Source organism: Callithrix jacchus, chromosome 8 (assembly GCF_049354715.1).
Source record: "Callithrix jacchus isolate 240 chromosome 8, calJac240_pri, whole genome shotgun sequence".
Lineage (NCBI taxonomy): Eukaryota > Metazoa > Chordata > Mammalia > Primates > Cebidae > Callithrix > Callithrix jacchus.
Window position 1 is genome coordinate 55,388,178 of NC_133509.1, and position 27,318 is coordinate 55,415,495.

At 42.5% G+C, this 27,318-nt stretch overlaps 4 protein-coding genes across 8 annotated transcripts; 3 read left to right on the plus strand and 1 right to left on the minus strand.

The window, feature by feature from the left end:
- Nucleotides 1-49: 49 nt before the first annotated feature.
- EDDM3A (epididymal protein 3A) lies at nt 50-929 on the plus strand. The gene has a single exon (XM_035259964.3). The coding sequence runs from the start codon at nt 95-97 to the stop codon at nt 575-577; it is 483 nt and encodes a 160-aa protein (XP_035115855.3). The 5' UTR covers nt 50-94; the 3' UTR covers nt 578-929.
- A 7,623-nt stretch (nt 930-8,552) lies between these two features.
- On the plus strand, nt 8,553-9,756 carry EDDM3B (epididymal protein 3B). The gene is made up of 2 exons (XM_035259966.3): nt 8,553-8,634; nt 8,940-9,756. Exon 2 carries the CDS (start codon nt 8,958-8,960, stop codon nt 9,399-9,401), a length of 444 nt encoding a protein of 147 aa, XP_035115857.1. The 5' UTR covers nt 8,553-8,634; nt 8,940-8,957; the 3' UTR covers nt 9,402-9,756.
- Nucleotides 9,757-16,260: 6,504 nt separating this feature from the next.
- On the plus strand, nt 16,261-17,649 carry RNASE6 (ribonuclease A family member 6). 2 transcript variants are annotated; one of them, XM_009005666.4, is made up of 3 exons: nt 16,261-16,305; nt 16,423-16,519; nt 16,876-17,649. In XM_009005666.4, exon 3 carries the CDS (start codon nt 16,881-16,883, stop codon nt 17,331-17,333), a length of 453 nt encoding a protein of 150 aa, XP_009003914.1. In that variant the 5' UTR covers nt 16,261-16,305; nt 16,423-16,519; nt 16,876-16,880; the 3' UTR covers nt 17,334-17,649. The 2 variants fall into 2 exon arrangements, with proteins under 2 accessions (XP_009003914.1, XP_003734008.1); XM_003733960.5 differs by lacking the exon at nt 16,261-16,305 and having other exon boundaries at nt 16,326-16,519.
- A 7,185-nt stretch (nt 17,650-24,834) lies between these two features.
- Nucleotides 24,835-26,313, minus strand: RNASE1 (ribonuclease A family member 1, pancreatic). Of its 4 annotated transcripts, none has more exons than XM_009005668.5 (2): nt 26,276-26,313; nt 24,835-25,569 (listed from the first exon to the last, which is right to left on the minus strand). In XM_009005668.5, exon 2 carries the CDS (start codon nt 25,542-25,544, stop codon nt 25,074-25,076), a length of 471 nt encoding a protein of 156 aa, XP_009003916.1. In that variant the 5' UTR covers nt 25,545-25,569; nt 26,276-26,313; the 3' UTR covers nt 24,835-25,073. The 4 variants fall into 4 exon arrangements, with proteins under 4 accessions (XP_009003916.1, XP_003734007.1, XP_035115858.1 ...); XM_003733959.6 differs by having other exon boundaries at nt 24,835-25,573; XM_035259967.3 differs by having other exon boundaries at nt 25,723-26,313.
- Between the last annotated feature and the right edge of the window lie 1,005 nt (nt 26,314-27,318).

Consider the following 27,318-nt stretch of genomic DNA (forward strand, 5'->3'; position numbering starts at 1 on the left):
CAGGGAACCAAATAGCAATACAGTGCCCAAGTGCCTGCTCGGCATGGAAAGGAATTTTAAGGTGGAGCTCAGCTCTCTGAGCATTGTCTGGATAATGCTTTTCTTTCTCTTCCCTGTAGACACGCAGGTGGCCCTGGTGACTGAGATGACATCCTCTCTAAAGATCTGGGGCCTGCTTTGCATCCTTTGCAGGCTGTGTGTACACTGCAATGACGTTTACTGGAGAGAATTCTTAAAGCTTCATTACTTAAGTCCAAGTCGAGAATTCAAAGATTACAAATGTGATGTCCTCATGAGAGAAAAAGCAGCTCTGAAAGGCAAGAGCTCTCACTTGTTCATCTACAGCTTATGGTTCAAAATTCAACGTACATGCATTAATGAGAAGGGGAGCGACCGATATAGAAATGCATATGTATGGGCCCCAGGTACCCTCAAAGTACTCAAGTGTCACTGGGAGATGTATAACAATCGGTACACAGAGAGCAGAAGCTTCAGCTACGTTGAATTCCATTGTGGCATAGATGGGTATGTTGATAGCATAGAAGACTTGAGGATTATAGAGCCTATCAGCAACTAGAAAGTCTATGCACATCCTCAGGTATTGATAGAGTATTCAGTGCTTCCCAAGTAGTGGGCCCTGCCTCCATCAATATCCCCTGCCACTCCCCTCTTACATTTATGTGTCAGTGTTTTCCAACTACTTAGAGTTATGTATCTTGTGATTTCTTGATACCAAATCTTTGTGTGGTTCCTGTATCTGTAATACAATTTCGTCCTCATTTGCCTAATTTACATCCACATTTTTTCCAAGATTCAACTCATATGGCATCTGTCCTTGACTACCCTAAGACTTTTCCTGATATTGACTCTCTTTATACCTACCCACGCTGAACGACCTGCCTTCTCTTAAATAAATTATATTGCTCTAATGTATGTGACACTTATATATGTTATGTATGCAGAGTATGTTTTGTGTGATTGGTATGGGTATGGGTGATCTAGGCTATTTTTCCTATGGCTATGCAAGGGGTTTTGGGTGCATTTTTTGTGTCTGTATCTAATGTATGTGATATGTTTATGTATTTCATGTGGATATAAATGATTGTGTGCTAAACTGGAGACAAGTAGTGATGTAGGCATTGATTGTGGTATCAGTTTGAAACCATCAAAAGGGTCAAAATCCAGTTTAAAGAGTGGGCTGGGCACTGTGACTCATGCCTGTAATCCCAGCACTTTGGGAGGCTGATACAAGTGGATTGCTTGAGATCAGGAGTTTGAGACCAAGCTGACCAACATGGTGAGACCCTGTCTCTATTAGAAATACAAAAATTGGCCAGGCTTGGTGGTGCATGCCTATAGTCACAGCTACTTGGGAGGCTCAGGCAGGAGAATCGCTTGAACCTGGGAGGCAGAGGTTGCAGTGAGCTGAGATTGCGCTACTGCACTCCAGCCAGGGAGACAGAGCAGGACTCTGTCTGGAAAAAAAAGAGTTTATTAAAGTGAAAGCCTGGGAATGGACATTCTGTGGTACAGACTCCAGAGAAACAGGGTCAGTACTCCAAAATTGAAAGTTAAATTCTTTTTTATGTAGGAAAAAGAGACAGAAGTGAGAGAGGATTACATTTTCTATACCAAACCGGTTCAACAGTTACAACAAATTAATTGGTTACAGTTTTGTCGCCCCACTACATGACTTGTTCTATTTATAGTTATTTTCAATCCTTTCCAACTCAAAAGAATGTATTTAACATTCCATCTTAAGACACTGTGAAAGCTGGGAGGCCGAGGTGGTTGGATGACTTGATCTCAGGAGCTTGAGACCAGCCTGGGCAACATGATGAAACCCTGTCTCTACAAAAGAAAAGCAAAAATTAGTCAGGCATGGTGGCATGTGCCTATAGTCCCAGCTATTAAGGAGGCTGAGATTGAAGGGTGACTTGAGCCCAGGAGACAGGTTGCGATGAGCCAAGATTGTGCCACTGCACTCCAGCCTGGATGACAAAGCCAGACCCTGTCTCAAAAACAAACAAACAAAAACAAAATGACAACAGCAAAACAAAAAAGACAAAGTGAAAGCGATGAAGTCTTTGCATGAGAAAGGGAAGAGGGGAGTTAATTCATAATGAACATCAGCAGTTGAGAGAGGATGAGTCTTCCCTGGCCCCCTTCAGTCATTTATAACATTTCACAAATGCAGGTAAGAAAGAGGCTTAATCTCTAATCAGAGAAACCAAGGTACACTTGCCTTGGTTATAGCTGCCTGGTATATGACTCAAGCATCATAATCACATTCCTTTAAGGTTCTGAATAATTTAGAGTTCCAATAACTTAGATTTGAAATTGTAGATTTTTTAAAGAAAAATTTGTATTATTTTAATTATTTCTATGCACAGAAAACTCAACAGTGTACTTTTAATCCAGTTTAGTGGCAAGTTTTTTAGCATTCTCTATGCCACGATGGCTGATTCCCCTGCTGGGACAATACATACTATGCAAATTAAGTGCTCAAGAAACTTTTCCCCTAGAAAACAGCAACTATATCTGCAGGTCCCACCAAAACAGGCACTGCAGCTATAGATGCTACCCACTCCCCCCCGAGATGAAAGAGGAAAAAGCCTTTTCCCCAGAAGTCTGCAAAAGAGTCAGTAATTGCATTTTGGCAGACGGGGTCTCAGGAAAAGCAAGAAACATGCAGCCAGTGCACATGGAAGTACAAGAGGGGGCTGGAGGCTGGGCACAGTGGCTCACACCTGTAATCCCAGCACTTTGGGAGGCCAAAGTGGGCAGATTATGAGGTCAAGAGATAGAGACCATCCTGGCCAACATGGTGAAACCCCGTCTCTACTAAAGATACAAAAATTAGCTGGGCACGCACCTGTGGTCCTAGCTTCTCGGGAGGCTGAGAGGAGAATTGCTTGAACCCGGGAGGCAGAGGTTGCAGTGAGCCAAGATCATGCCCCTGCACTCCAGCCTGGTGACAGAGTGAGACTCCATCTCAAAAAAAAGTGTGTGTGGGGTACCTTGGAAAAAACATTACCCATTAAAAAAGGAAGCTTCAGAAGAGATAAAATCTATCCTGCAAAACTTTCTAAAAAACGGACTGACCTGTCCTTATAGGTTCCTATATAACACTGTCATCCTGCCTGTAAGAAAGCAGGAGGCGGAGGCTGCAGTGAGCCGAGATCGCGCCATTGCACTCCAGCCTGGGCAACAGAGCAAAAACTCTGTCTAAAATAAAAAAATGCATTTTAAAACTTTTTTCTTCTCTCTTTCTCCTATTTTTTAGACTCAAGATATAACCTTGAAGCAAACCGCAGAAACTTTTTTCCCCTCGTCAGTCTTAATATATAGCTTTGAAACACAAACACTCTGTTTCCTCCCCTTTCCCAGTGTACACTCTCTTACATCACATACATTTACCTGACTGCATGTTTGTATCTAATTATGTGCTTACTTAGAAGTTCCAGGGACTAATTTTGAGACAGATCAGGCATGGAAACCCGGCTACAAAATTCCAGAGATTACCTCAAAGCAGTTAGTCAACAACCTGGCCATTGTGGGGATGATGCCAGCACATGCTGCAGGTGGACATGACTCAGGGCTAAGGTAGCCACCAGAACAAGACACACAGACCTGTACCCAGCACCACACCCTGCATGCCACCTACTACAAGTTCCCTTTGTAAGCCCCTTTCCCCAGCGTAAAGTTTGAAATGGTTCATTTAAGGCACAAGCCATGGCCACTTCCCCAGTGCTAGCTATGAAATAAAGTTACTTTCTTCTCTTTTTTTTTTTTTGAGACGGAGTTTTGCTCTTGTTACCCAGGCTGGAGTGCAATGGCACGATCTCAGCTCACAGCAATCTCCGCCTACTGGGTTCAGGCAATTCTCCTGCTTCAGCCTCCCAAGTAGCTGGGATTACAGGCGTGCACCACCATGCCCAGCTAATTTTTCGTATTTTTAGTAGAGACAGGGTTTCACCATGTTGACCAGAATGGTCTCGATCTCTTGACCTCGTGATCCACCCACCTCAGCCTCCCAAAGTGCTGGGATTACAGGCGTGAGCCACCACACCCAGCCAGGTTACTTTCTTCTCACTGCATCTCATCCCTGTTATTGATTTTGCAAGCAGCCAAGCCTGCATTTGGTTATACTTTATTGTTTAAAAACTACTTTCAAATGCATTACTTCTAAAAATTCTCAAAATTACTCACTGATGTCCTAGAATATGAAAGAACAACTAGATAAGCAAGAAGGTGATAGTAGCTTAAAACACTAGCCAGGAAAATGAGAATCAGGAAACTAAAAATAACATCTTAACATACTTCCCTGAGTTCTTCAGACCCCGTACCCCCACCAAACAGATCTGCTGGCATGCAGACCTTAGATAAGGGGGAAACTGAGGACTAAACTCTGACCACCATTATTCTAATTTTTTTCGAGTGGTCTGGAGAAAGCCACACCCATGATCCAAAACTAACATTGTTTTCTGCTGACCCCCTATTCTTAAACAAACTTTCACCTCCCTTAACCATTTGCAAATCAGAAGATCTTTGAATCTACCCATGACCTGTGAGCCCTGGCTTCAAGATCCCGCCTTATTCAGCCAAACTAATGTGTAATCTCCACATATTAATTTACTATTTTGCCTGTAACTTTCGTTTTCCTGAAATTTATTCCTACCTTTAAAATCCCCTACCTGAAGTCACCAGAGAGGTCAGGTCTTCAGTGTGAGCCACAAGATTCTCCTTGCTTGTTGGCTTGCAAATGACTCCCTCCTTTGTCCTGCTGCGGACTTTGGTGTGGCTGTTTGATCTTACTGTGTCGGAGGAACAGACCTCAGTTCAGTTCCGAAGGAACCATCTCTCCTCCACCCACCACACAGAATCTATCAGCACATGATTCCCTATTATTTAACAATTGACAATTGTTTGAAGAAAAGGTCTGGATATAAACTGAATATTCTGACATTCTAATAGCTCGGTGGTCCAGTGACAAACTCAACCAAGGTGGCTCAGGTAGGAGTAGCCCTTGAGGACGTTGATAGAAAATACATTCAAGGCCAGGAGCAGCAGCTCACGCCTGTAATCCCAGCACTTTGTGAGGCCGAGACAGATGGATCACTTAAGGTCTGAAATTCGAGACCAGCCTGGCCAACATGATGAAACCTCACCTCTACCAAAAATACAAAAAATTAAACTTTTGCTTACCATTACTGAAACAGTATTGGTCACGTACCAATTTACAGAGAGTTGGTATGAAACATGGTGGAAATTCCAGATGTGATATGAAAAGGGTTCCACCCTTGGCGAACTCTGACTTTTTATCTTGCCCAAAGTCCTATCCAAAGGGTCTGGGGAGTCATGCCCTACAAATCATAAATTCTCATCAGATGGGTTTTATTTAACCCTATAAATTGTGTTTGACTTTCCAACCTGACTTTGGCATAACATTACAAGACAAAGAAGAAAAAATACTTTACCCTAAAACATGTTTCTTTGCCACATCTTGAAATTGCCCTGCAAAGCTGTTCTTTTTAGGGGAAAATCTGCATCTGTGAAAAATCTCAGGCTGGGCCCAGTGGCTCACACCTGTAATCCCAGAACTTTGGGAGGCCAAGGTAGGCGGATCACCTGAGGTCAGGAGTTTGAGACCAGCCTGACCAACATGGAGAAATCCCGTCTCTACTAAAAATACAAAGTTAGACAGATGTGGTGGCATATGCCTATAATTCCAGATACTCGGGAGGCTGAGGCAGGAGAATTGCTTCAACCCGGGAGGCGGAGGTTGCAGCGAGCCGAGATCGTGCCATTGCACTCCAGCCTGGGCAACAAGAGGGAAACTCCATCTCACACACACCAAAACAATCTCTAATAACAAAGCTAGATCTTTTTCTTCTAGACCTTTCCAATCCTAAAGAGATTAAGATCGGAGAGGGAAAAATTTGTCATCTATTGTATCTAAGGGCAGACTTCAAAACAATTGGTCTCTACAATCTTTATTTTAACCTGAACATTCCCTTTCTACCAATCCCAGGTCTTTAGACAAAACCAGTTGTTAGCCAGAAAGCATTTGAATTTACCTAGAGCATGGAGGCCCCCTTACTTCCCACCAGCTCTGCGTTGTCCCAGCTTTCTGGACCAAACCAATGTATTTCTTAAGTGTATTTGATTGATGTTTCTTGCCTCTCTAAAATGTCTAAAACCAGCAGTTCTCTGACCACCTTGGGCACATTTTTCTCAAGACCTCCTGAGAGCTGTGTCTTAGGCCATGGTCACTCATATTTGGCTCAGAATAAATCTCTTCAAATATTTTACAGAGTTTGAATTTTTTCATCAACAATAATAAACTGCCTAGTGAAACTTCAGATACTGGCTACCTAATCATAACTGTCTGGCCAACAGATTCACTACTCTTTCACCTCTCAATGAAAATCCTGCAGTTCACAATGTTATAAGTGGCTTTCCTCAGAGAAGTTTCCGTGTAACACAGCATAACCAATCAGGGACTTCCCAGAACTTTGTCAGGCATTGAGTGGAGAAGCCAGGTCTCTTGTTGTCTACTGATAGCACCAGATAACCCCTTTCTGGGGTCACCTCACTTTAGAGTCTTGCACTTCTTTTGTGCCCCGGAGTCAGTCTTTGATGTTTGCAGCCTTTGCTTGAGGCCACTATCTGAATAAACTCGAGTGTTCCAGATGAGAAGATACAAGTACAGGTTCACATAATAAGGCTGTTCCCCATCACCACCGCTGCTGCCAATCAGCTGGAGCGCTGCATCTCCCCCTGCTATTCCTTTCTCCACTGCTGCAGATTTCCTGGGCTCTGAAAAAAGGAGGAGGACGCAGACTCTGCTCTTCAGATCCACACACTGATCCGCACTATAACCACTGACCTGAACTCGGAGTCTGAGTAGGGTAAGAAGGGGTCTGCTGAGGACGCTCCGGGGATGACCAGGAGCACTGGAAGGAAGCTGATTGAACTTTGAAATAGCAAATAATGGAGAAGGATCCAAATCATCGAAAACAAAGTCCTGAATTCTGGTCAGCCTCAGTCCCACTGATACAGGCTTTCCCTGCCTCTCCCTTCCTTCACCCCCAGTCTTTCTAAGCACAATGCATTAAGCGGCTCGCATCCTGCTCTTCTCTCCTCTGCAGGTCTTTATGACCAGGACAGATTCCACAGATAGGAAGTACTGACTCTTTGTTCTGTGTCAGATGTGGGCATTTGACACTGTGAGAAGTGCGCTCACATACATGCATCTCATCAGACCCTCTCAGGCCTGTAGGGAAGAGCCATTATTAGTTTCATCTGAGGACATCAGTGCTCAGAGTTGTACATCAGGTTAGAGATTCAGTAAGGACAGGTACATTTCTCACTGGGAGGACAGAGCACTGGTTTAAAGGGCAGCCTCTTTCAAAAAAAACCCACACTCCATGTTCTCACCAGAGAAGCCACTGTGGGGGCTCTTTTAGCCTTGGGACTTGATTGATTACAGGAATGTTTCAAATCTAGAATTCTGGCTGGGTGCGGTGGCTCACACCTGTAATCCCAGCACTTTGGGAAGCCGAGGTGGGTAGATCACTTGAGGCCAGGAGTTTGAGACTAGCCTAGTCAAACTTGGCCAGTTTGAAACACTGTCTCTACTAAAAAAAACCCAAAAATTATAGACTTGTGGCACATATACACCATGGAATACTATGCAGCCATAAAAAAGGATGAGTTTATGTCTTTTGTAGGGATATGGATGAATCTGGAAACCATCATTCTCAGAAAACTGACAAAAGAACAGAAAACCAAATACTGCATGTTCTCACTCAAAGGCAGGTGTTGAACAATGAGAACACATGGGCACAGAGAGGGGAACATCACACACTGGAGTTTGTTGGGGGTGGGGGGCTAGAGGAGGGACAGCAGGAAGTGGGGAGGTTGGGGAGGGATAACACTGGGTGAAATGCCTGATGTAGGTGATGTGGGGATGGAGGCAGCAAACCACCATAGCATGTCTGTACCTATGCAAGAATCCTGCAAGATCTGCACATGTACCCCAGAACTTAAAGTACAATTTTTTAAAAATGAAAAAACAAAAACAAAAATTAGCTGAGAGTGGTGACACACACTGTAATCTCAGCTATGTGGGAGTCTGAGACTGAGAATCTGTTGAACCCTGGAGGCAGAGGTTGCAGTGAGCTGAGATTGTGCCACTGCACTCCAGCCTGGGTGACACAGTGAGGCTCTGTCTCAAAAACCAATAAACAAACAAACAAAAACCTCAAAACTGGAGTTCTTTTATAATGACATTTTCAATGAGCAGCTCTTACAAACCAAGTGATAATTAGGGGACTGGCCCCTGAGAAAGAATATGGGTAGTTAGTAATGAACATATGTTCCATGCAGGCTTTGGGGGAAGTGTTATAAGGAAGTCAAGGTTGGAGAAGTGTCATTTTGCAGAGTCAGTGTAATTGCAGGCTGAGCTGTCATCTCAGGAAATTGAAGCCTTCCTGCCTAGGAACCACCTCCCAAGTAGTTACTCAACTTCTACATTTCCCTAAAGTGTGACCACCCTTTCCACTTCAAGGACAGAAACCTTAAAATACCATTCTCCTTTGGACACACGATCTCCTGAGAGCTGATCTGGTAAAAAGGAGCCAGCTGGGGGGTGATTGGCTCTTCAGGTTGGGTGAAAGAGAGAGAAGACAGGAGATGGTCAGAATTCTCAAAATGAAACTCATTTATTTTTTCTAACTTTGTGTTTGGCTTACACAGCCTGAAGCATGTGTTTGGTTCTTAGAAACTGTATCCTCTAATGAGAATTATCATCTTCTCACTGGTGAACTAAATAGTAAAACTGCATCCAAGTGAGGAAGGAATTTTAAGGTGGAGCTCAGCTCTCTGGCATTGTCTGGATAATGCTTTCCTTTCTCTTCTCTGTGGACACACAGGTGACCCTGGGGACTGAGATGGCATCATCTCCAAAGATCTGGGGCACACTTTTGGCCCTGCTTTGCATCCTATGCACACCGCTTGCACACAGCAAGGATGTTTCTTGGAGAGAATTCATGAAACTGCACTACTTAAGTCCAAGTCGAGAATTCAAAGAGTACAAATGTGATGTCCTCATGAGAGAAAAAGAAGCTCTGAAAGGCAAGAGCTCTCACCTGTTCATCTATGTCTCATGGTATAAAATCGAGCATATGTGCATTAGTGACATCTGGATGGATCGCTTCCGAAATGCATATGTATGGGTCCAGAATCCCCTCAAAGTACTCAAGTGTCACCAGGAAAATTCCAAAAGTAACTACACAGAGAGCAGGAGCTTCAACTACATTGAATTCCATTGTGGCATGGATGGGTATGTTGATAGCATAGAAGACTTAAAGATGGTGGAACCTATCAGCAACTAGAAAGTCCATGCACAACCTTAGGTATTGGTAGAGTATCCAGTGCTTCCTAAGTGGTGGCCCCTGCCTTCATCAATAGTTCCTACCACTCCCCACTTGCATTTATTTGTTAATGTTTTCCAAATACTTAAGAGTTATGAATCACATGATTTCTTGATTCTGTAACTTTGCCTGTGTCGTTTCTCTGCCTGGAATACACTTTTGTCTTCATTTACTTAATTTACTCCTATACTTTTGTCAACATTCAGCTCATATGGCATCTGTTCTTGACTAACCCAAGACTTTCCGGATTCTGGCTCTTTTGAAACGTACCCAAGCTGAACAATCTTCCCTTTGCTAAATAAAATTATGATTCCAATGTGTGTGACGTTCACATATGTTATGTCCAGAGTAAGTACTGTGTGATTGGTATGGATGTGTGTGATCTAGACTATAGATGTGATCGATGCTGTGAAGGGATTTAAGGTGTATTTTATGGGTGTATGTCTAATGTATGTAATATGTGCATATGACGAGGGTGTAAATGACTGTGTGCTTAGTTCGAGACAAGTTGTGATGTGGGCATTGATTGCAGCATCAATTTGAAATAATTGAAAGAGTCAGAATCCAGTTTTAAAGAGTTGATTTAAGCAAAAAGCTGGTAATGGGCATTCTGTGACACACAGACTCCAGAGAAATGGGGTCAGTGCTCCAAAGCTGAAAGTTAACTTCTCGTTTATATAGGAAAAAGACAAAAGAATTTAACAGGATTACAGGGGAATTGCTTGAACCCAGAAGCGGAGGTTGCAGTGAGCTGAAATTGCACCACTGCACTCTAGTCTGGTGACAGAGCGAGACTCTGTCTCAATAAACAAACAAAAAAAAATGTATTGAGTTTCTTGAGTTCATAAGCAGATTGAGTTCCTGAGAAATTTTGTTTGCTAATTGCAGAAGTAACGTGCAAAGTAAGAAATGTTTACTTGTTACAATTTTGCCTAGAGCAGTATGGGCAGGGAAAATGCTAAACACTGAAGTACCTTGTGTTCTTCAGTCTCCTGCAATGTGAAATGACTCTGGCCTTGAAACAATTAAAGAAAAGACCAAAGTGTCAACATTATTTATTATGTGACTGCACACTTTCCTAGAACTCTGGCCTCAATGAATAGCTAGTGTATCTAGATTGGTCATCATGTTCCAAAGGCAGTTCCTCAGCTTTGCAATTTTTGAGTGCACCTGGGGACGAGCAGACACTTGGGGATGATGATCTTTACCAACCAAACTCAGAAAACACTAGTATTAAACCAGCAGCTCTGCATGTAGGATCAATATGCATATGAGAAGAAACAATACTGATTGTTTCACTTAGTTGACAAATGCTCTTCAAAATGTATGTAAGGGAGGAAAAATTTTTCCTTCTACCCTTTTGGTTCTTGGCTGGGCCACTGTAACAAAAGTCAGATTAACAAGAGAAAAACGGAAGTTTAATAACATGTGCATCTCATGTATACATGGGGAAACTCAGAAAGCAACTCAAAGAGGTGGCCAGAACTTGGGCTTAAATGCCTTCAGCTAAAGCAAAGGAAGAACCACGTGGGTGAGTGACTTACAGGGAGATGACCAGGAAAAGTATAGTAAACAAGGGAAAGGTTCTTCCTGCAGATTTAAGTCAGTACCTTCTCCACTGATAAGGGTTTCCTGTGATTTAGAGACACCTTTCTCTTTCTGGTACAGAGAGAGAGAGAGATCCTTAAAAATGAAGGTTTCCCTTATAAACGCAAATTTCTCTTACAAAAGGGTAATGTGCACTCTATTTTCAGAGCTTGACTTGTGTATACTTTTTCTCAAAATAAGCAGTTCAAAATAATGTTTATACGACAGAAGCATATTTTGGGGTAGCATATTCTGGTCTCCTATACTAGGTTCTCACAAATACCTCATTTAAGTAACTTTAAAGCATGCTTTTATTAAAGAGTTAGCAGATGGTTATTCAAAACAGTATAGGAGGAAAGTAGATTTAAGTGCAATTAGTGTAATAACTTTGTGTTGTTTCTCTGGCTTTCCTGGTATCCACTCCTTATTTGAATAGCTGCATATTGACTCCTCTTAGGTATCTACCCTTCCTCTTTTGTGTGCAGTATTGGCGGTGCTGTTTGCTAAGGTCTGCAGTCCTGTCTACTGAGCCAAGCGAAGGTTATGAGATCTAAGGTAGCCTAACTGAACTCTCATAGGAAACAAAAATATGTCAACCAAAATATGCCTCCCGATTCAAAGTCCTGTCAATTAGCATTTTTGCTGCTCTGCATCCTTACCAGCTTTGATGATGTCAATTTTCACTGCATTTTAGTCATTCAAGTAGGTGTGTACTATTATCTCGTTGTTTTAATTTTTAATTTTCTAATGATAGATTGAAGGGATTTACAGCCCACCAATATGGCAAAACTGCCCTTGCAGGATTATGAAGTGTTGCAAGCCAGGCTCTAGGCAGAATTACACATTAATCATAGTATGCTGGAACACTTCAACCCACTTCCCTGTAGCATGCTGATCACCTGCTCCCCAACTGTTCCTATAGGTAGAATCTCTGATACTAGAATCATGAAACCTTTTTACTTTAAGAATTGCTTTAGGAGGCCAGGCACAGTGGCTCACGCCTATAATCCCAGCACTTTGGGAGGCAGAGGCGGGAAGACCACAAGGTCAGGAGGAGACCACTGGCCAACACAGTGGTGAAACCCCATCTCTCCTAAAAATACAAAAATTAGCCAGGCAGGGTGGTCTGTACCTGTAGTCCCAGCTACTCGGGAGGCTGGGGCAGGGGAATCACTTGAACCCGGGAGGCGGAGGTTGTGGTGAGCCGAGATGGCACCACTGCACTCCAGCCTGGGTGACAGAGGGAGACTTCCTCTCAAAAAAAAAAAAAAAAATTGCTGAAAGAGTTTCTCTGATTCTGAATTCCAGTGCAACAGCTAATGTGACTGGTCTGAAGACCCCTACCAAGAAACTGGCTTGGCACAAGAATGCTGAGTTTCTTCATTTCCCTGTTCCATGACTTCACCCCCTCACTTATTGATGAATCAGAAATCTTCACACTTTAGCCCTTGTCTAGATTCCTCAAAAACCCTATCCCCAAACCTTTGCAGGAGGTAAATTTTAGGTTACTGCCGATCTACTCATTTGACTGCCCCATGAATATTAAATTCTTCTCAGTTTCAATCCCTGTTGTCCTAGTATATCCATTTGCTGTGCATCAAGTAACAAACCTGTTATGATTGTAGTGGCATGAAAATTATTTTAAACAGAAAATGTTTGAACAGACAGAAGCTGCAGAAAGAAGCACCATCTAAACTTAACCGAGTCCTCCTAAAAATTTAGCTGCCAATGATCTCCTTCCACGGTGTTTTCTTGTTTGAAAGCAGACAGCCCCTTAGCACTGGGAAGTATAAATTTAGCTGCCATAAACCTCCATACAGGGAATCTTCCAGCCAGGATAATGAATTTAACTATTTCTACTAGCATCAAAAAGCTTACTAGAACCTTACATATTTTCCTTTTGAAACCCCACCAAAAATCTTTTATTTTATTTTATTTTGAGACAGAGTTTCACTCTTGTTGCCCAGTTGCCCAGGCTGGAGTGCAGTGGAGCAATCTTGTCTCACTGCAACGTCCACCTTCTGGGTTCAAGTGATTCTCCTACCTCAGCCTCCCGAGTAGTTGGGATTACACCCTGCTAAATTTTGTATTTTTAGTAGAGATGGGGTTTTACCATGTTGGCCAGGTTGGTCTCAAACTCCTGACCTCAGGTGATCTGCCTACCTCGGCTTCCTAAAGGGCTGGGGTTACAGGTATGAGCCACCGCACCTGGCCAAAAACACTTTTTTTTAAAGTTGGTATATAAACTTTACCTCTGGTTATTCAGCAAGTTATTCATTTTGTAATACTCCTGTGTGCATGTGTAAATAAACTTTGAATTTACAAGCTCCTTTACCACCACCTTTAAAACCTAAAAGGAAAGAGGAGAAGTTTTTCTCCAAACAGTGAGATGCTGAGCATTGGTATTCTGAGCACTTTTGAATTAAAGAAAACTAGAAGTTCTTAGAAGATGCCTTGGAACCAAACATTTTCTTTTCTTTTTTTTTTGTTTTGTTTTTTGAGACGGAGTTTCACTCTTGTTACCCTGGCTGGAGTGTAATGGCGCGATCTCAGCTCACCACAACCTCTGCCTCCTGGGTTCAGGCAATTCTCCTGTCTCAGCCTCCTGAGTAGCTGGGATTACAGGCATGCGCCACCATGCCCAGCTAATTTTTTTGTATTTTTAGTACAGACAGGGTTTCACCGTGTTGACCAGGATGGTCTCGATCTCTTGACCTCATTATCCACCCGCCTCGGCCTCCCAAAGTGCTGGGATTAGAACCAAACATTTTCTCATCTCTTATTCCTCCCCCTCAAATGCAGAGAGGAACGCTCTTTGGGAGTTCCCTTGTCTGGGTGAGAAAAACTTCTTCCCAGAAAAGCAATTGTCTTAAGACGGCCCTTTCTAGAAATCTCATCAGATAAACAGGAAATATGAGCCACCAGAAAAGAGACTGAAAGTCCACACCGCACTCAGATAGACTTTCATCTGTTCTTCCAAGAACAGCTCTAAAGGAGTACCTAAGAGACTTTATCTGTTTAATAAGACAATCTTTGTTCATAGTGCAGTTCTACCCTTCACTTTCCCATAATTTATCACCCTTCCATTCAGCTTCCAAAGAGACTCATTTGCAAACTATTGTCTACTCTTCGGGGCCAATTCCTTAAAAAAAATTTAAAACTCCTCAAAATTGCCTACATTTTCGCTATGTCCCTCTCCCCTATGAAGAAGGCATATGAATTTCAACTAGTCTTTCTTTGAGTCTCATAATTTGTGTGGTTGCCATGATTATGCACAATAACAAATTTGTATGCCTTTTTCTCCTGTTAATCTGTCTATTGTCAGTTCATTTCAGAAGATCTGAACCTTCAGAGGGAGAGGAAAAAATTGTCTGACCCATACCAATTCAGATGTTTTGACTATTTTTCAGCTAGGTTGTTGGTTTTCTTACGGTTGAGGTTTTTTGAGTTCCTTGTATATTTTGGATAATATTCCTTTATCAGATATATCTTTTGCAAATATCTTTTCTCAGTCTCGTCTTTTTATTCTCTTAATAGTATCTGTTGCAGAGCAGAAGTTTTTAATTTTAATGAAGTTCCACTTATCAACATTTTTCTTTCATGGATTGTGCTTTTGGTATTATATCTAAAAAATCATTGCCAAACTCAAGGTTGCCTAGATTTTCTCCTGGGTTATTTTCTAGAATTTTTATAGTTTTGCATTTTGCATTAGGTCTATGGTCCATTTTGAATTCATATTTGTGAAAGGTGGAAAGTCTAGGTCTATGAAAAGGTATGAAGTCTAGATCTATGGAAACATTTAATTTTTTTTTTGCATGTGGACATGCAGTTCTACTAGTATTTGTTGAAAAGACAATTAAAAATTGATCCTTTGTCAAAGGTCAGTTCACTATATTTGTGTGGGTCTATCTGGGCTTTCTACTCAGTTCCATTGACCTATTTGTCTATTTTTCACCAGTACCACACTGTCTGTATTACTGTAGTTTTATAGTAAGTTTTGAAGTTGGGTCATGTCAGTCTTGACTTTGCTCTTCTTTTTTAACATTTTGTTGACTATTCTGGATCTTTTACCTTTAGATAAACTTCAGAGACAGTTTGTCACTACCACAAAATAATATGCTAGAATATTGATTGGGATTGTGCTGAATCTATAGATCAAGTTGAAAGGAACTGACATCTTAACATATTGAGTCTTCCTACTCATGTACATGGAATATCTATGCTTCTTCAATTTCTTTCATTAGAGTTTTAAATGTTTCCTCATACCAATTTTACATAATGTATTAGATTTATACCTGAGTATTTCATTTTCTTTGGTGCAATATAAATGATATTGTGTTTTAAATATCAAATTGCAATTGTTCATTGCTAGTGTATAAGTAAGGAACTAATTTTGTATATTAATCTTGTATCCTGCAACCTTGCTATAAACAGACATCATATTTATTCTGAAGACATTTGGAACCATAAAAGCGTGGAACAAGAGTGTCATACTATTATATCTTGCTCAAGAAAGAGTAATCTGGAAGTTATGTGTAGAATGGATTGGAAGGAGAAAAAAAAACAAGAAAAGGAGTCCATGGGGGAGGCTTTTATGTGAGCCCTCCATGAGACAATGAGTTTCTGAATAAGGGTGTTGCAGTACCAGTGAAAAGGTAAAAACAGATTTAACAGGCAAATACCTTAAATTTGTCTTTCTCCTTCAGTCTTACAGGTCTTTTCATACACAGTTACCTCTTTGGGAGGCCCTTAACACTCTCTTTATCTAACTTCTAATTATTCCTCAAAATTAAGTTCAGGTATTGTGCCTTCCAGTGATCCTTCCCCTCTACTATCTTCCCTTAGTCTCCTGTAGTGTCCTCTATCACACTGTAAGTGCTATTTATATTAATATAATCTACTTGTCTATATACTTACCTGCCTATCTCTAGTCTCTTTCATTAAATCATAAGCTCCTGAATTTTTGTAGCTCAGTACCTGGCCCAGTAAGTATATGCATAAATGAATAATTCATTCACATCTGTTGTAAGAACTCACAACATTACCAAGTATGTGGCAGGTATTGTATCAGATTTATGTAATATATTTTCTCTTATGAAACAGAATTCATAAAGCTTCAAAAAAAAAAAAACTGAAGCCTCAGATAAGACAGGAAGCACTCAACCCACATCAGGAAGTGATCAGTTCCTCAAAACTGTGAGTTTTCAGTCATGTTGTTTCTTTAAGTGGGCTTACCCTTCCTGTATACACATGATAATGACACTGTTTTAAAGAACAGGTATGAGAGCCTAAGAGTTTAATCCATCCGAACTCTGCACAAGAAGTTAATCTGCCAAGGCTTAGGATTCTCTTTCTGAAAGCTCAGAATATTTCTTCCCCTTCCCTACACACACAGTGCTGGAAGCGTTAAAGAAGAAAGGCAGACAGCAGCCTCTGAGCTTCGGACTAATCACAGCCTCTGTTCTCAGCAGAAGCCCCAACACTGAGACAAGGTAAGAAAGGAGGCCTTGGGGCTGGAGTGAGTAGAGCAATAAAGATGGCTTGGAGGTAGTGGTCAGATAGAGGGTAAATATTTCAGGAGGGAAAAGGGAAGAAACTGTTTCTGGTATAAGAGCCATCAAATGCATGAGTACAGGTGAAAGAAAATGGGATATGCCAATCAAAGGGGAAGGTCATATTTCTCTTTCCTGGGCTTCAGGTTCTTCATAGAATTATGAGACTCTGAAAAAGAAGATGGTTTTTAAAAGGGAGCTATAAAATCTTAAAAGGCAAAAGAAAAATCTAAATAGTTATGATTACAAATTTTACTGTTTTTTCTACTATAATTATCTTCTCTCTTTCTACACAGGAAAGATGGTGCAACACTTTCCCCTTCTTTTATTGCTGCTGGTTCTATGGGGACAAGTGTGTCCACTTCATGCTATACCTAAGAATCTCACCAAGGCTCAATGGTTTGAAATTCAGCATATAAGGCCAAGTCCTCTCCAATGCAACAGGGCAATGAGTGGCATCAACAATTATACCCAGCACTGTAAGCCTCAAAATACCTTTCTGCATGACTCTTTCCAGAATGTGACTGCTGTCTGTGAGTTGCTCAGCATCACCTGCAAAAATGGTTTGCACAACTGCCACCAGAGCTTAAAGCCTGTCAACATGACTGACTGCAGACTCACTTCAGGAAATTATCCCCAGTGCCGCTACAGTACTGCTGCCAAATACAAATTCTTCATCATTGCCTGTGACCCCCCTCAGAAAGACGATCCCCCCTACAAGTTGGTTCCTGTACACTTAGATCGTATTTTTTAGGGCATCCATTGTTTTTCCTTTCATTTGACATAACTTCTGTTACAATTGCATCCACTTTTTCTTTTCTTTTGTTGATTTCCTTGTTCCCACAGAAGAAAGAAGAAAGGTGTTGGGAGAATGAGAGTGCCTAGGATACCAGACCAGAGTTGAGACAAAAGGAAATAAGATTATTTTGTGCTTTGTAGTTCTGTATGTTTTGAGAAAAGGGCTTAGGGAAGAAAGCAAAGAAAGATTCAGATTTCCAACCCTACAACTTTTGCCAAGCTTTATTGCCCTGTGTTCACAGCAATAAAACCACTTCCTGCTGCATTCTAAAGAGTGTGTGTGTTTAAGATCCCCTTTCAAAGCATTGTCTACTGGTATTCAAAGGAATACTGTTTTTTATCACTAGAAAACTTTTGAGGCCTCCCTGGGGACTCTACCATTTCCTTCCCCACAAGAAAGGAGAGTGTTTGGGATTTTGTAGCATTTCTTCAATTCAGCATATATGGCATATACTGCTCATGACTTTATATATATTTTTTTGAAACTATTGTCTGTGTTTAATTGGAGGTAGTACTGATACCTCAAAGACAGTTGATACTTTCACACATAGATTCAAACACTGGCAACTGAAGGATCCTATATCTTTTCTATTGGTTTCTATTTTTAATCAGATAATGTTTTAAATGTAAGATAACACTAGTAGTAGTAGTAGTAGGGACAATAATTCACTGTAGTAGTCTTAGAGTCTATCCTCCCATTATCTATTGGAATGGACAAATAGAAAGCATTGATCTAGAAGAAAGCAGTAGGCCTTGGTGGCTCACACCTGTAATCCTAGCACTATAGGAGGCTGAGGTGGGCAGCTCACCTGAGGTCAGGAGTTCAAGACCAGCCTGGCCAACATGGTGAAACCCTGTCTCTACTAAAGATACAAAAAAATTAACCAGGCATGGTGGCAGTGCCTGTAGCTGGCACAGAATGGATTGGAAGGAGAAAAAAAAGGCTGAGGAAGGAGAATTGCTTGAACCCAGGAGGCAGAGGTTGCAGTGAGCCAAGATTATGCCACTGCACTCCAGCCTGGGCAACAGAACAAGACTCCAGTCTCCAAAACAAAACAAAAAAAGAGAGAAAGAGAAATGCACTAGGAAGCTGGACATGGTGGCTCACACCTGTAATCCCAGCACATTGGGAGGCCGAGGCAGGTGATGACTTGAGGCCAGGAGTTTGAGACCAGCCTGGCCAATGTGGTGAAATCCTGTCTCTACTAAAAAAATACAAAAAATTAGCTGTAGGTAGTGGAAGGAGCCTGTAATCCCAGCTAATCAGGAGCCTGAGGCAAGAGAATTGCTTGAACCTGGGAAGAAGGCTGCAGTGAGCCGAGATTGCGCCACTGCATTCCAGCCTGGGCGACAGAGTGAAACTCTGTCTCAAAAAAAAAAAAAAAAAGAAAAGAAAAGAAAAAGAGAAAAAAGCACTATAAAACTAAAAACATTCTAGTCTTATGTCAGTACTGAAATACCACAGAAATGTTGGGGTTTCGGGACAGAACTTGAACTAAGTCACCTTCACAGAGGGTGAGGAGGGAGACCCAGGCATTTGGGATTCCTTCTCCCTCTGTTATTCACTGTGCATCTCAATAGAAGAGAGAGTAAGCCAGCTGGCGCCTCTTTGCTCTGCTCTTTCCTGAAAACAACAGGGTAGGCCTTGGGGAAACTCTCCAGAAGGCACTATTTTTACGTAATACAAAATCAACCCAGAAACCTTTTCACATGTGAGTCCTAAAACTGTAAACTGGAACCCTTTCATATGTGATTCCTGAAACTAAACAGAGACCTTTTCACATGTGGGTCCTAAAACTGTAAACGGGAACTCTTTCATATGTGATTCCTGAAACTGTAAACAGAGACCTTTTCACATGTGAGTCCTAAAACTGTAAACCGGAACTCTTTCATATGTCATTCCTGAAACTGTAAACTAAAACCTTTTCACATTTGAGTCCTAAAACTATGAAGCTAAGATTCTTCCATGTGTAACATCTAAAGTATAAGCCTATATAAAGACTGAACCTTCCTTTGTTAGATGAGCTTGGCTGTTAAGCACCTATGCCACCTTGCTCCCAGCTGAAATGAATTCCTTCCTCCTGTATTCCGTGTCCGAGAGATCCTTTCCCGCGGCCGCTCCTGCTACAAGGGAACTTCAGTTTCCTTGTCAAACTCTAGAGTGATTGGGCTAGTGGCCAGGTGTAAATCCTAAGTGCAAGTGCTTTGTAGAGCGATGAGTCTTTAAGTAGCTGCCAAAGACAATGAAGTTTGGAAAGGCTACATATTGAAGTGTATTAATTACCTGCGCTGCAAAATGATTCTTTCCAAACCAGACTATTAGTTTAATAGATGTGCTAACTCAGCTCACCTTCCTTTATGCCACACATCTATGTCATATCTTAGGAACGAAGAATGGAATATAAGGTTTCAGGAGCCTGGATTCCAGGGTGATGACTGATCAAGGGCCCTCCCATTGAGAAGAGATTAGCAGGCCAGGGCAATATGACACCTAGGAAGGTGGGTATCCTATAGAGGGAATCCTACAGTAGGATTTGAGTGCTCTAACTCAAAGCAACTTTCAATTGTATTCAGCTTTAAGCTGCGCTGCATTTGCATTTTATTGTCTCAGGGTCTTCAAGTAAAGTGTGGTGGGATGGCGGGGAGGATCTGTGCTCATGTTTGGTATGAACAAGTATAGGAAAGTATACTTTCTGAAAGGAAAGGGGTTGAAGGAATTTATATACCATATGAACATTACCTGGAAATTGTCAGAGATTCTTAAAGGTAACTTAGTAAAACCAAACAACCCAATTGCTTATGCTATTGTTATTTATTTAAAAAAAAAATTTATTTTGACAAAGAGTCTCATTGTTGCCAGGGTGGAGTGCAATGGTGCAATCTCGGCTCACTGCAACCTCCGCCTCCCGGGTTCAAGCGATTCTCCTGCCTCAGCCTCCTGAGTAGCTGGGATTACAGGCACCCACCACCACACCCAGCTAATTTTTGTATTTTTAGTAGAGATGGGGTTTCACCATTTTGGTCAGGCTGGTCTCAACCTCCTGACCTCAGGTGATTCACCCCACTCGGCCTCCCAAAGTGCTGGGATTACAGGCATGAGCCACCATGCCTGGCAGGTTTTTATTTTTTTAGGGGGAGAATAAGAATGAGGAAGAAGAGGAGGGGAAAGAACAGGAGGAAGGAAAGGGGAGAGAGGGTGAGGTAAGAGAAGGAACGGAAGAAGAAGAAGAGGAAGTGACAAAGAACTATGTGGCGCAATCTCGGTCACATATTTTTATTAACGATAACAAAGTAAATACTTTTGTGGATGAATCCTTTATAGGATAAAATGTGTTGACTTGTGGTCTTCTCGACTTGTCCTTTGGCTGTGTCTGAGGCAGGTGGCTAGAATTCAGGAGGAGGGAAGACACCTGGCAGGCAGAGAATTTTGAACTGGGGCTTCAGGAAAGTAATGAAATCAGGACTAAAAAACATATATATTTGGCCCTCCCCTGTCTTCTATTAATAATCCTTTTTGTGCACTGTTTCAGTCTTGTTCTGTAATATACCCATTTCTTCTGCTTTTCTTTTTCACACTGTAAGTAGACAGTCATCTATTTTCATCTTACTTTCTAATTTTCTCTTAAATATTATTTATTTTTTAAGGGATTCTGACTGATCACATAGATCAGACATGACCAATCGAACAGAGCCACATTGCAAAAAATAGCTTCCAGGAGCCTTTCTTGTGGACCATGCAGAAGAGCTGGTTAGAGAGAATTGCCCTTAGGACTGGGCAAATGGGGTCTCTGGCCTTGCCTGCTCCTTATGCACCCCCTTGCATCTTGAAATACCCTTCTCAACATTTTCTAAGTCTCCCATGAGTGGCTGCAGTCAGCCCAGGCTGGCAGTGCCTGGACTGAGATCCGCATGGGCTCCGTTCTGTTTCTCTCCTTTGGGACTGTCTCCCACCCTCAACCCTTCCTCCCAACACAGGAAGCCCTGAGGAGCTTCAGGACTCATGTCTGTAGTGTTGTCTTGGGGCCAGGACTGATTCCAGGAGAGTTAGCCCCGGTTAGAGATCTCATGGTTTCCAGAGAAGATGGGCTACATAGACAATTTGATACCTTTTTTTGAGACAGAGTCTTGCCCTGTCACCAGGCTGGAGTGCAGTGGTGTGATCTCGGCTCACTGCAACTTCTACCTCCCGGTTCAAGCAATTCACTTGCCTCAGCATCCCGAGTAGCTGGGACTACAGGTGCGCACCACCACGCCCAGCTAATTTTTATATTTTAGAGACGGTGTTTCCTTATGTTTGCCAGGATGGTCTCAATCTCTTGACCTCGTGATCCTCCCGCCTCGGCCTCCCAAAGTGCTGGGATTACAGGCGTGAGCCACCGTGCCCAGCCAATACATTTTTTTTTAACCACACAGTGTGGAAACAGAATTTGAATAACAATGTACTCTTGAGGAATAGAGGAAAGTTTAAGACTGGAGGATGTGAGACCAGTAAAAACATCAAAACCACTTTTACAGCTTTACTTAGTGAGTTAGGTATACTACTAAATGTAGTATAGAAAGACAAGGACAGACCTAGTCACGTTGGTTAAAATTAATATTTTAATTAATTCCATCTGAAAAGAAATCACACAATCTAAAACTGATTTTATTGATTTTTTGATACTTGAAATACTTCTTCAAGTCATCTTTTGAATTTGTAGTTATTTTTGAAAATGCCATCTCATCTAGACAGTGCTAACACACACAAGAAAACGTTTGACCACATTTGAGGCAAGATTGCAAAATAGAACCCCACAAAAACCCAGGCGTGGGGATGGCAATGGCAGAGCCAAAGAGCCTCACAAGGAGAAGAAGCAGAAGCTTGTGGGGGTGGGGATCCTTCAGGAGCTCTTCATACTTGACGGATTTTGTCAAGTTTTTCCCTTGCTCTCTCTCATGAGCTCACTTCATTTTAAATGAGATTAATTACTTTTCAAAAATTAAATAATGCAGGTAAATACAATGCACTAGTGGCATGCAAAAGAAATAAATATTAAGTGTTTCATTTACTTAATGTTTTAAAATAAATAAAATTTTTAAAACATTGGGGTCAGGTCGGGTGCCGTGGCACACCCCTGTAATCCCACCACTTTGGGAGGCCAAGGCAAGCAGATCACCTGAGGTTGGGAGTTCAAGACCAGCCTGACCAACATGGAGAAACCCCGTCTCTACTAAAAATACAAAATTAGCCAGGCGTGGTGGTGCATGCCTGTAATCCCAGCTACTCGGGAGGCTGAGGCAAGAGAATCACTTGTACCTGGGAGGCAGAGGTTGTGGTGAGCTGAGATTGAGCCATGTACTCCAGCCTGGGCAACAAGAGCAAAAACTCCATCTCAAAAAAACAAAACAAAACAAAAAAAAACAGATTCACCTGCTGGAGTTCATCTCCTAGAAAGGGTAAGCACTCCTTTATTTATGGGGCAACAATGGTCTCTCCACAGGTCAGAGATGTCTTATGTGTCTCCAGGTGGCTGTGGTCCTTCTCTTCTTGATTGTGCCTGGTCCTCTCAAGGACCTAGTGTGGTTTCTTCTTCCTCTGCCCTCCTATTCAGGGCACTGTGCCTCCCTAGAGTTTCCCTGGCTATGCAGGGCTACACCTGGACGCTTCATCTTCACTTCCTGCTTCCATGCCCCAGATGAGGGTCCCCAGGAGTCCTATGGCAGGGAAGCTGAGAGGAGCCAGAAGCCAGAGCTGGTGAATGTGCAGATATGGAGGAAGCAAAACTCCAAGTGAGTGTGTAAAAGCTTCACTGAATGTTCTCATAAGATTAGCAGGAGGAAAACTGGGAAGCTTTGGAGCTAAGAACAAGGGTGAGATAAAGTTAAGAAAAAAAATTGATTAAGGGAGACATATTTAGAAACTTGAAGTTTCCTCTTTTTTTGTCTTCCATTCTCATTTCTAGTAAGGAGTGAGATCCTCATTGCCACAGAAGTGTGGGAATAGACCTTCTCGCCTGCAGGTTTTCTTCCTTATGCAGAGCCCCCAGGGCTGAGGATTCACTCAAATTAGAAAATTGCAGCCTCTACCAACAACTATAAATGTAGTATATGAAGACAAGGACAGAACTAGACATGTTGGCCAAAAATAGGGCCTTTCTCTAGTTCTGTGACCTTATCTAGAGCCAGACACAACTGTAAACAGGGGATCAAATGTAATGATTAAGTGCTGACAGACGCCAAAGGTAGTCTTTCAGTGGCTGTCAGGAAGGATTGCCCAGAATGGAGTGGATTCACAGGCTAAGTACACTGGGAGCTATAACCAGCAAGATCCAGGAGAGAGCTACAGCTCCACAGCACTTAGTGAAGGAGGGGAGCTTTCTTCCTGAGTTACAACAATGACTAGGAAGTCAGGAAATCTAGGGTCTTGTCCCAGCTATGCCACTAACTAGCAACAGGCCATGTACAAGTCACTTGAAAGGCAAGAGTTACATTTGGTCAGGGATGACAAATGTGTGACACATACACCCTTCCCCCTCTCATGCCTTCAATAGAGGCTATTATTCAACCACATCACTGACCAGAATTTTTTTCTACAGTGTTTTGGGTAGGCACTTCCTTTTTTTTTTTTTGAGATAGAGTTTTGCTCTTGTTGTCCAGGCTGGAGTGAAGCAGCACCATCTCAGCTCACTGCAACCTCTGCCTCTCAGGTTCAAGTGATTCTCCTGCCTCAGCCTCCCTAGTAGTTGAAAGTACAGGTGCATGCCACCACGCCCTGATAATTTTTGTATTTTTAGTAGAAATGGGATTTCACCATGCTGGCCAGGCTGGTCTCAAATTCCTGACCTCAGGTGATCCACCCATCTCACCTAAAGTGCTACGATTATATGTTTGAGCCACGCCGCCTGACCGGCACTTCCAATTAGAGTTGGTATGCAAACTGAAATCTACTTGCTATCCCTCGATTCCATGCTCTCTAAAGTCACTTCCAGCTCTAAAATGTAAAGTTCTGAGTTTACAACTAAGAGGTGCCCATTTTTCTGATTTAGTAGTAGCTCACTCAAAAAAAAAAATGAAAATAGAAATTTAGGATCATAATTTCATTGACTCCTCTTCCCCGCCCTGAGGCTAAGCAGGATCTTTCTTAGGTTGCACTCACCTTCCTTCTGTGCCAGAGAATCATCTTATTTGAGCTTCACACCTCTGTCAGTTCACCCTTCATGGCAGTGTCCCAGGCTTTAGCTCCCTTTTGTCTAAAAAAGCCCACAGTTAACAGTTTCATGTTTGGCATCAAGGAATCTACAGGGAAAGGAGTTTTCTCAAGCCCCTAAAAGCCAAGTCAGAAGGGAAGGCATTTAATTACTCCATTCACCGTTCTTACTCCATTCACTATTCTCCAAAGCTAATCAGATTTACAGTTCTTACCCCTTGCTGAAAAGCGATGCCAGAAACAGTACCTGATAGAACCGCGACACAAATCAGATGTTTGCAACTGTGTTTTATTGAAAGGAAGAGTGGAGGAATAAACACGGGGCCCACCTCACAACCCACTCTTCACCCCCAAAATCACACAGGGGTGGGACTCAGGAGCGGGAAGCATGTGTGTGTTGAATAGGAGCCCTAACTGGAGTTATTTCTTTCACAGCAGTGAAGGAAGAGGGGAGAGGCATCTGTGGAAATGAAGAGGTTGAGGGAGGCGGGGTATCTCACTGCTCTGACTTTAGGTGGAGCCCTCCACTGAAGCATCGAAGTGGACGGGCACATACGGGTTCCCTTCACAGGCCACAATGATGTGTCTCTCCTTCTGGCTGGTCCGGTATGCACAGTTGGGGTACCTGGAGCCGTTTGTCAGGCGGCAGTCGGTGATACGCATGCTGGAGCTGCTCTTGTAGCAGTTGGGCTGCCCGTTCTTGCAGGTGACCTTTTCCTGGAAGCAGACATTCTGGACATCTACCAGGGGCTCGTGCACAAAGGTGTTCACTGGTTTGCACCGTCCCTGTGTCATATTCCGGCGCCTCATCATGTTGTTGCAGTAGGTGGGGTTGCTGCTGGGGGAACCATCTGAGTCCATGTGCTGCCGCTGGAACTTCTCGGCCCGGGATTCCTTGCCCAGGGAAGGCTTGGCCCAGCCCAGCACCAGCAGCACCAGGACTAACAGAGGGAGCAGGGCGAGGGACTTCTCCAGAGCCATGGTGGCCTCGCTTTCCTGGAAAAGCCTAACTGGGTAAAGGAGAAAGAAGGAAAAGAGGCCTCTTAAAAAAAGAACTCCAGCTCCCACCTATGGCTTCCCTGGTTTAGTTTCTGTTTCAGATCAGCCAGAAAGGCGTCCGTCCCTCTTCCTGAGGGTTTTCGTGTAATAAGACACTCACGTGTACCCTTCTCCACGAGTGTTTTATTGCCACTCTCCAAATCAAGATCTTCTTCCTTTCTAGGTGGTGATCTATGAAGTGACCTAAAATCCTGTCAGTTACTATCTTTGAATACTGGAGTTTCTTTGATCCAAAATATATTGTACCCAGTGCTCAAATGGCTCATCAAAACATCAGTTTGAATAAATCATGAGCAAAATTGTATCCCCAACATCCAGGACCTTGGGTGACAGAGCCTTGTTGTCTTACAGCACAAGGGAACTCAGACCAGTGCTTGACACTGGCATCATAAAGGATTCCATTGTATTCCAACAAGAAATGCTGGCGAGCCCCCAGCTTGGGGGCTCCTTCTTCTCCAGTCCCATGGATGCTCTGCAGCCTGCATGTTACACCCTGACCTGCCTGCCCCCAGCTGATGTTGCCTGGGCCATATTTTGTCAACGCTAGCATCATCCAAGCTTTCTCAGTGCTGTGGACTGGCCCTGGCTCCCTCTTCTCCAACCCTGAAGCAGAAGCAGAAGCATCACCTGAGACCACCTCTTGGGCTGCTTACCTGGATCTCCAGCTTGGTAATGAAAGGTCAGCTTCTGCAGTCACTCAGCTGCTGAAGTGTGGACCTTATACAGATTACAAAGGGGTTTGGCTTCCAAAGAGGAAAAAGTGGGAGGAGCATCTCGGGCTCTGTTCAAATAAAATCAAGGACAGTGGGAGGAAGGAGTGGTAAATCACCCCGGCCACCAACTTTCCAGAGCTGCTGGAGAAAGAGTTAATTTTTGCCTATATTCTTCCTATGTGAACCACATCTGTCTGATGATTCACAAGGAGCAGCAGAGAAAGCCACTGCAGCACTGGTGCCCAAACCTGGCAAACTTGGGACAAAGTCCTTGTTACCTCTTTGTGGACCATGATAAATTTATATTAAATAAATGTATATGTCTTTCACTTTTTAATCTGCCTTCTGTTATAGAGCCCCACCTTAGAACTTAAGACAGATAAGAAAGGTATTTCCTCCCCTACATTATCTAGATTTCTCCATGAAACACCCATCATGGCATAGACAAATTGGTTACTATCTTAAGTCAACATTGGTAGGAAAACTTTGAAAAGACAACTGAACTTACTTTTGGGGTCATGTGTCACTTGTCAAAAATATAACTCTGGAAAAACTGTAAAGTTGAGACATGGTTGGAAACCAAAGCCTCTTTGGACACCTTCAGACTGTTAGATGAAATAAAACCTTAGACAAATGTACATGAAATAAAACCTTAGACAAGTGTACATTTTAGCTGAGTTTATTTGAGCAAAGAAGAACAGAACAAAACAGAGCAAACAAAACAAAAACAGTTAAAAAATCAGGCAGCCCTTGGAACCAGAGCAAGGTCAGAGAACTCCAACCAATGACATAATCTGATAGCATCTATAGGAGACAGAAGAAGCATGGTACAGAGGCAGCCTCATTGGTTACAGCGTAATTGGTTACAGAGTCTCCTGCAGTTAACCAAAGCTCAGCTACAACGTATCATTAAACTACCATATTGGTTTGATCTGCTAGGCTTAGTGCAGGAGCCTAGTCCAAATCCATGTCCTTCCATAAAT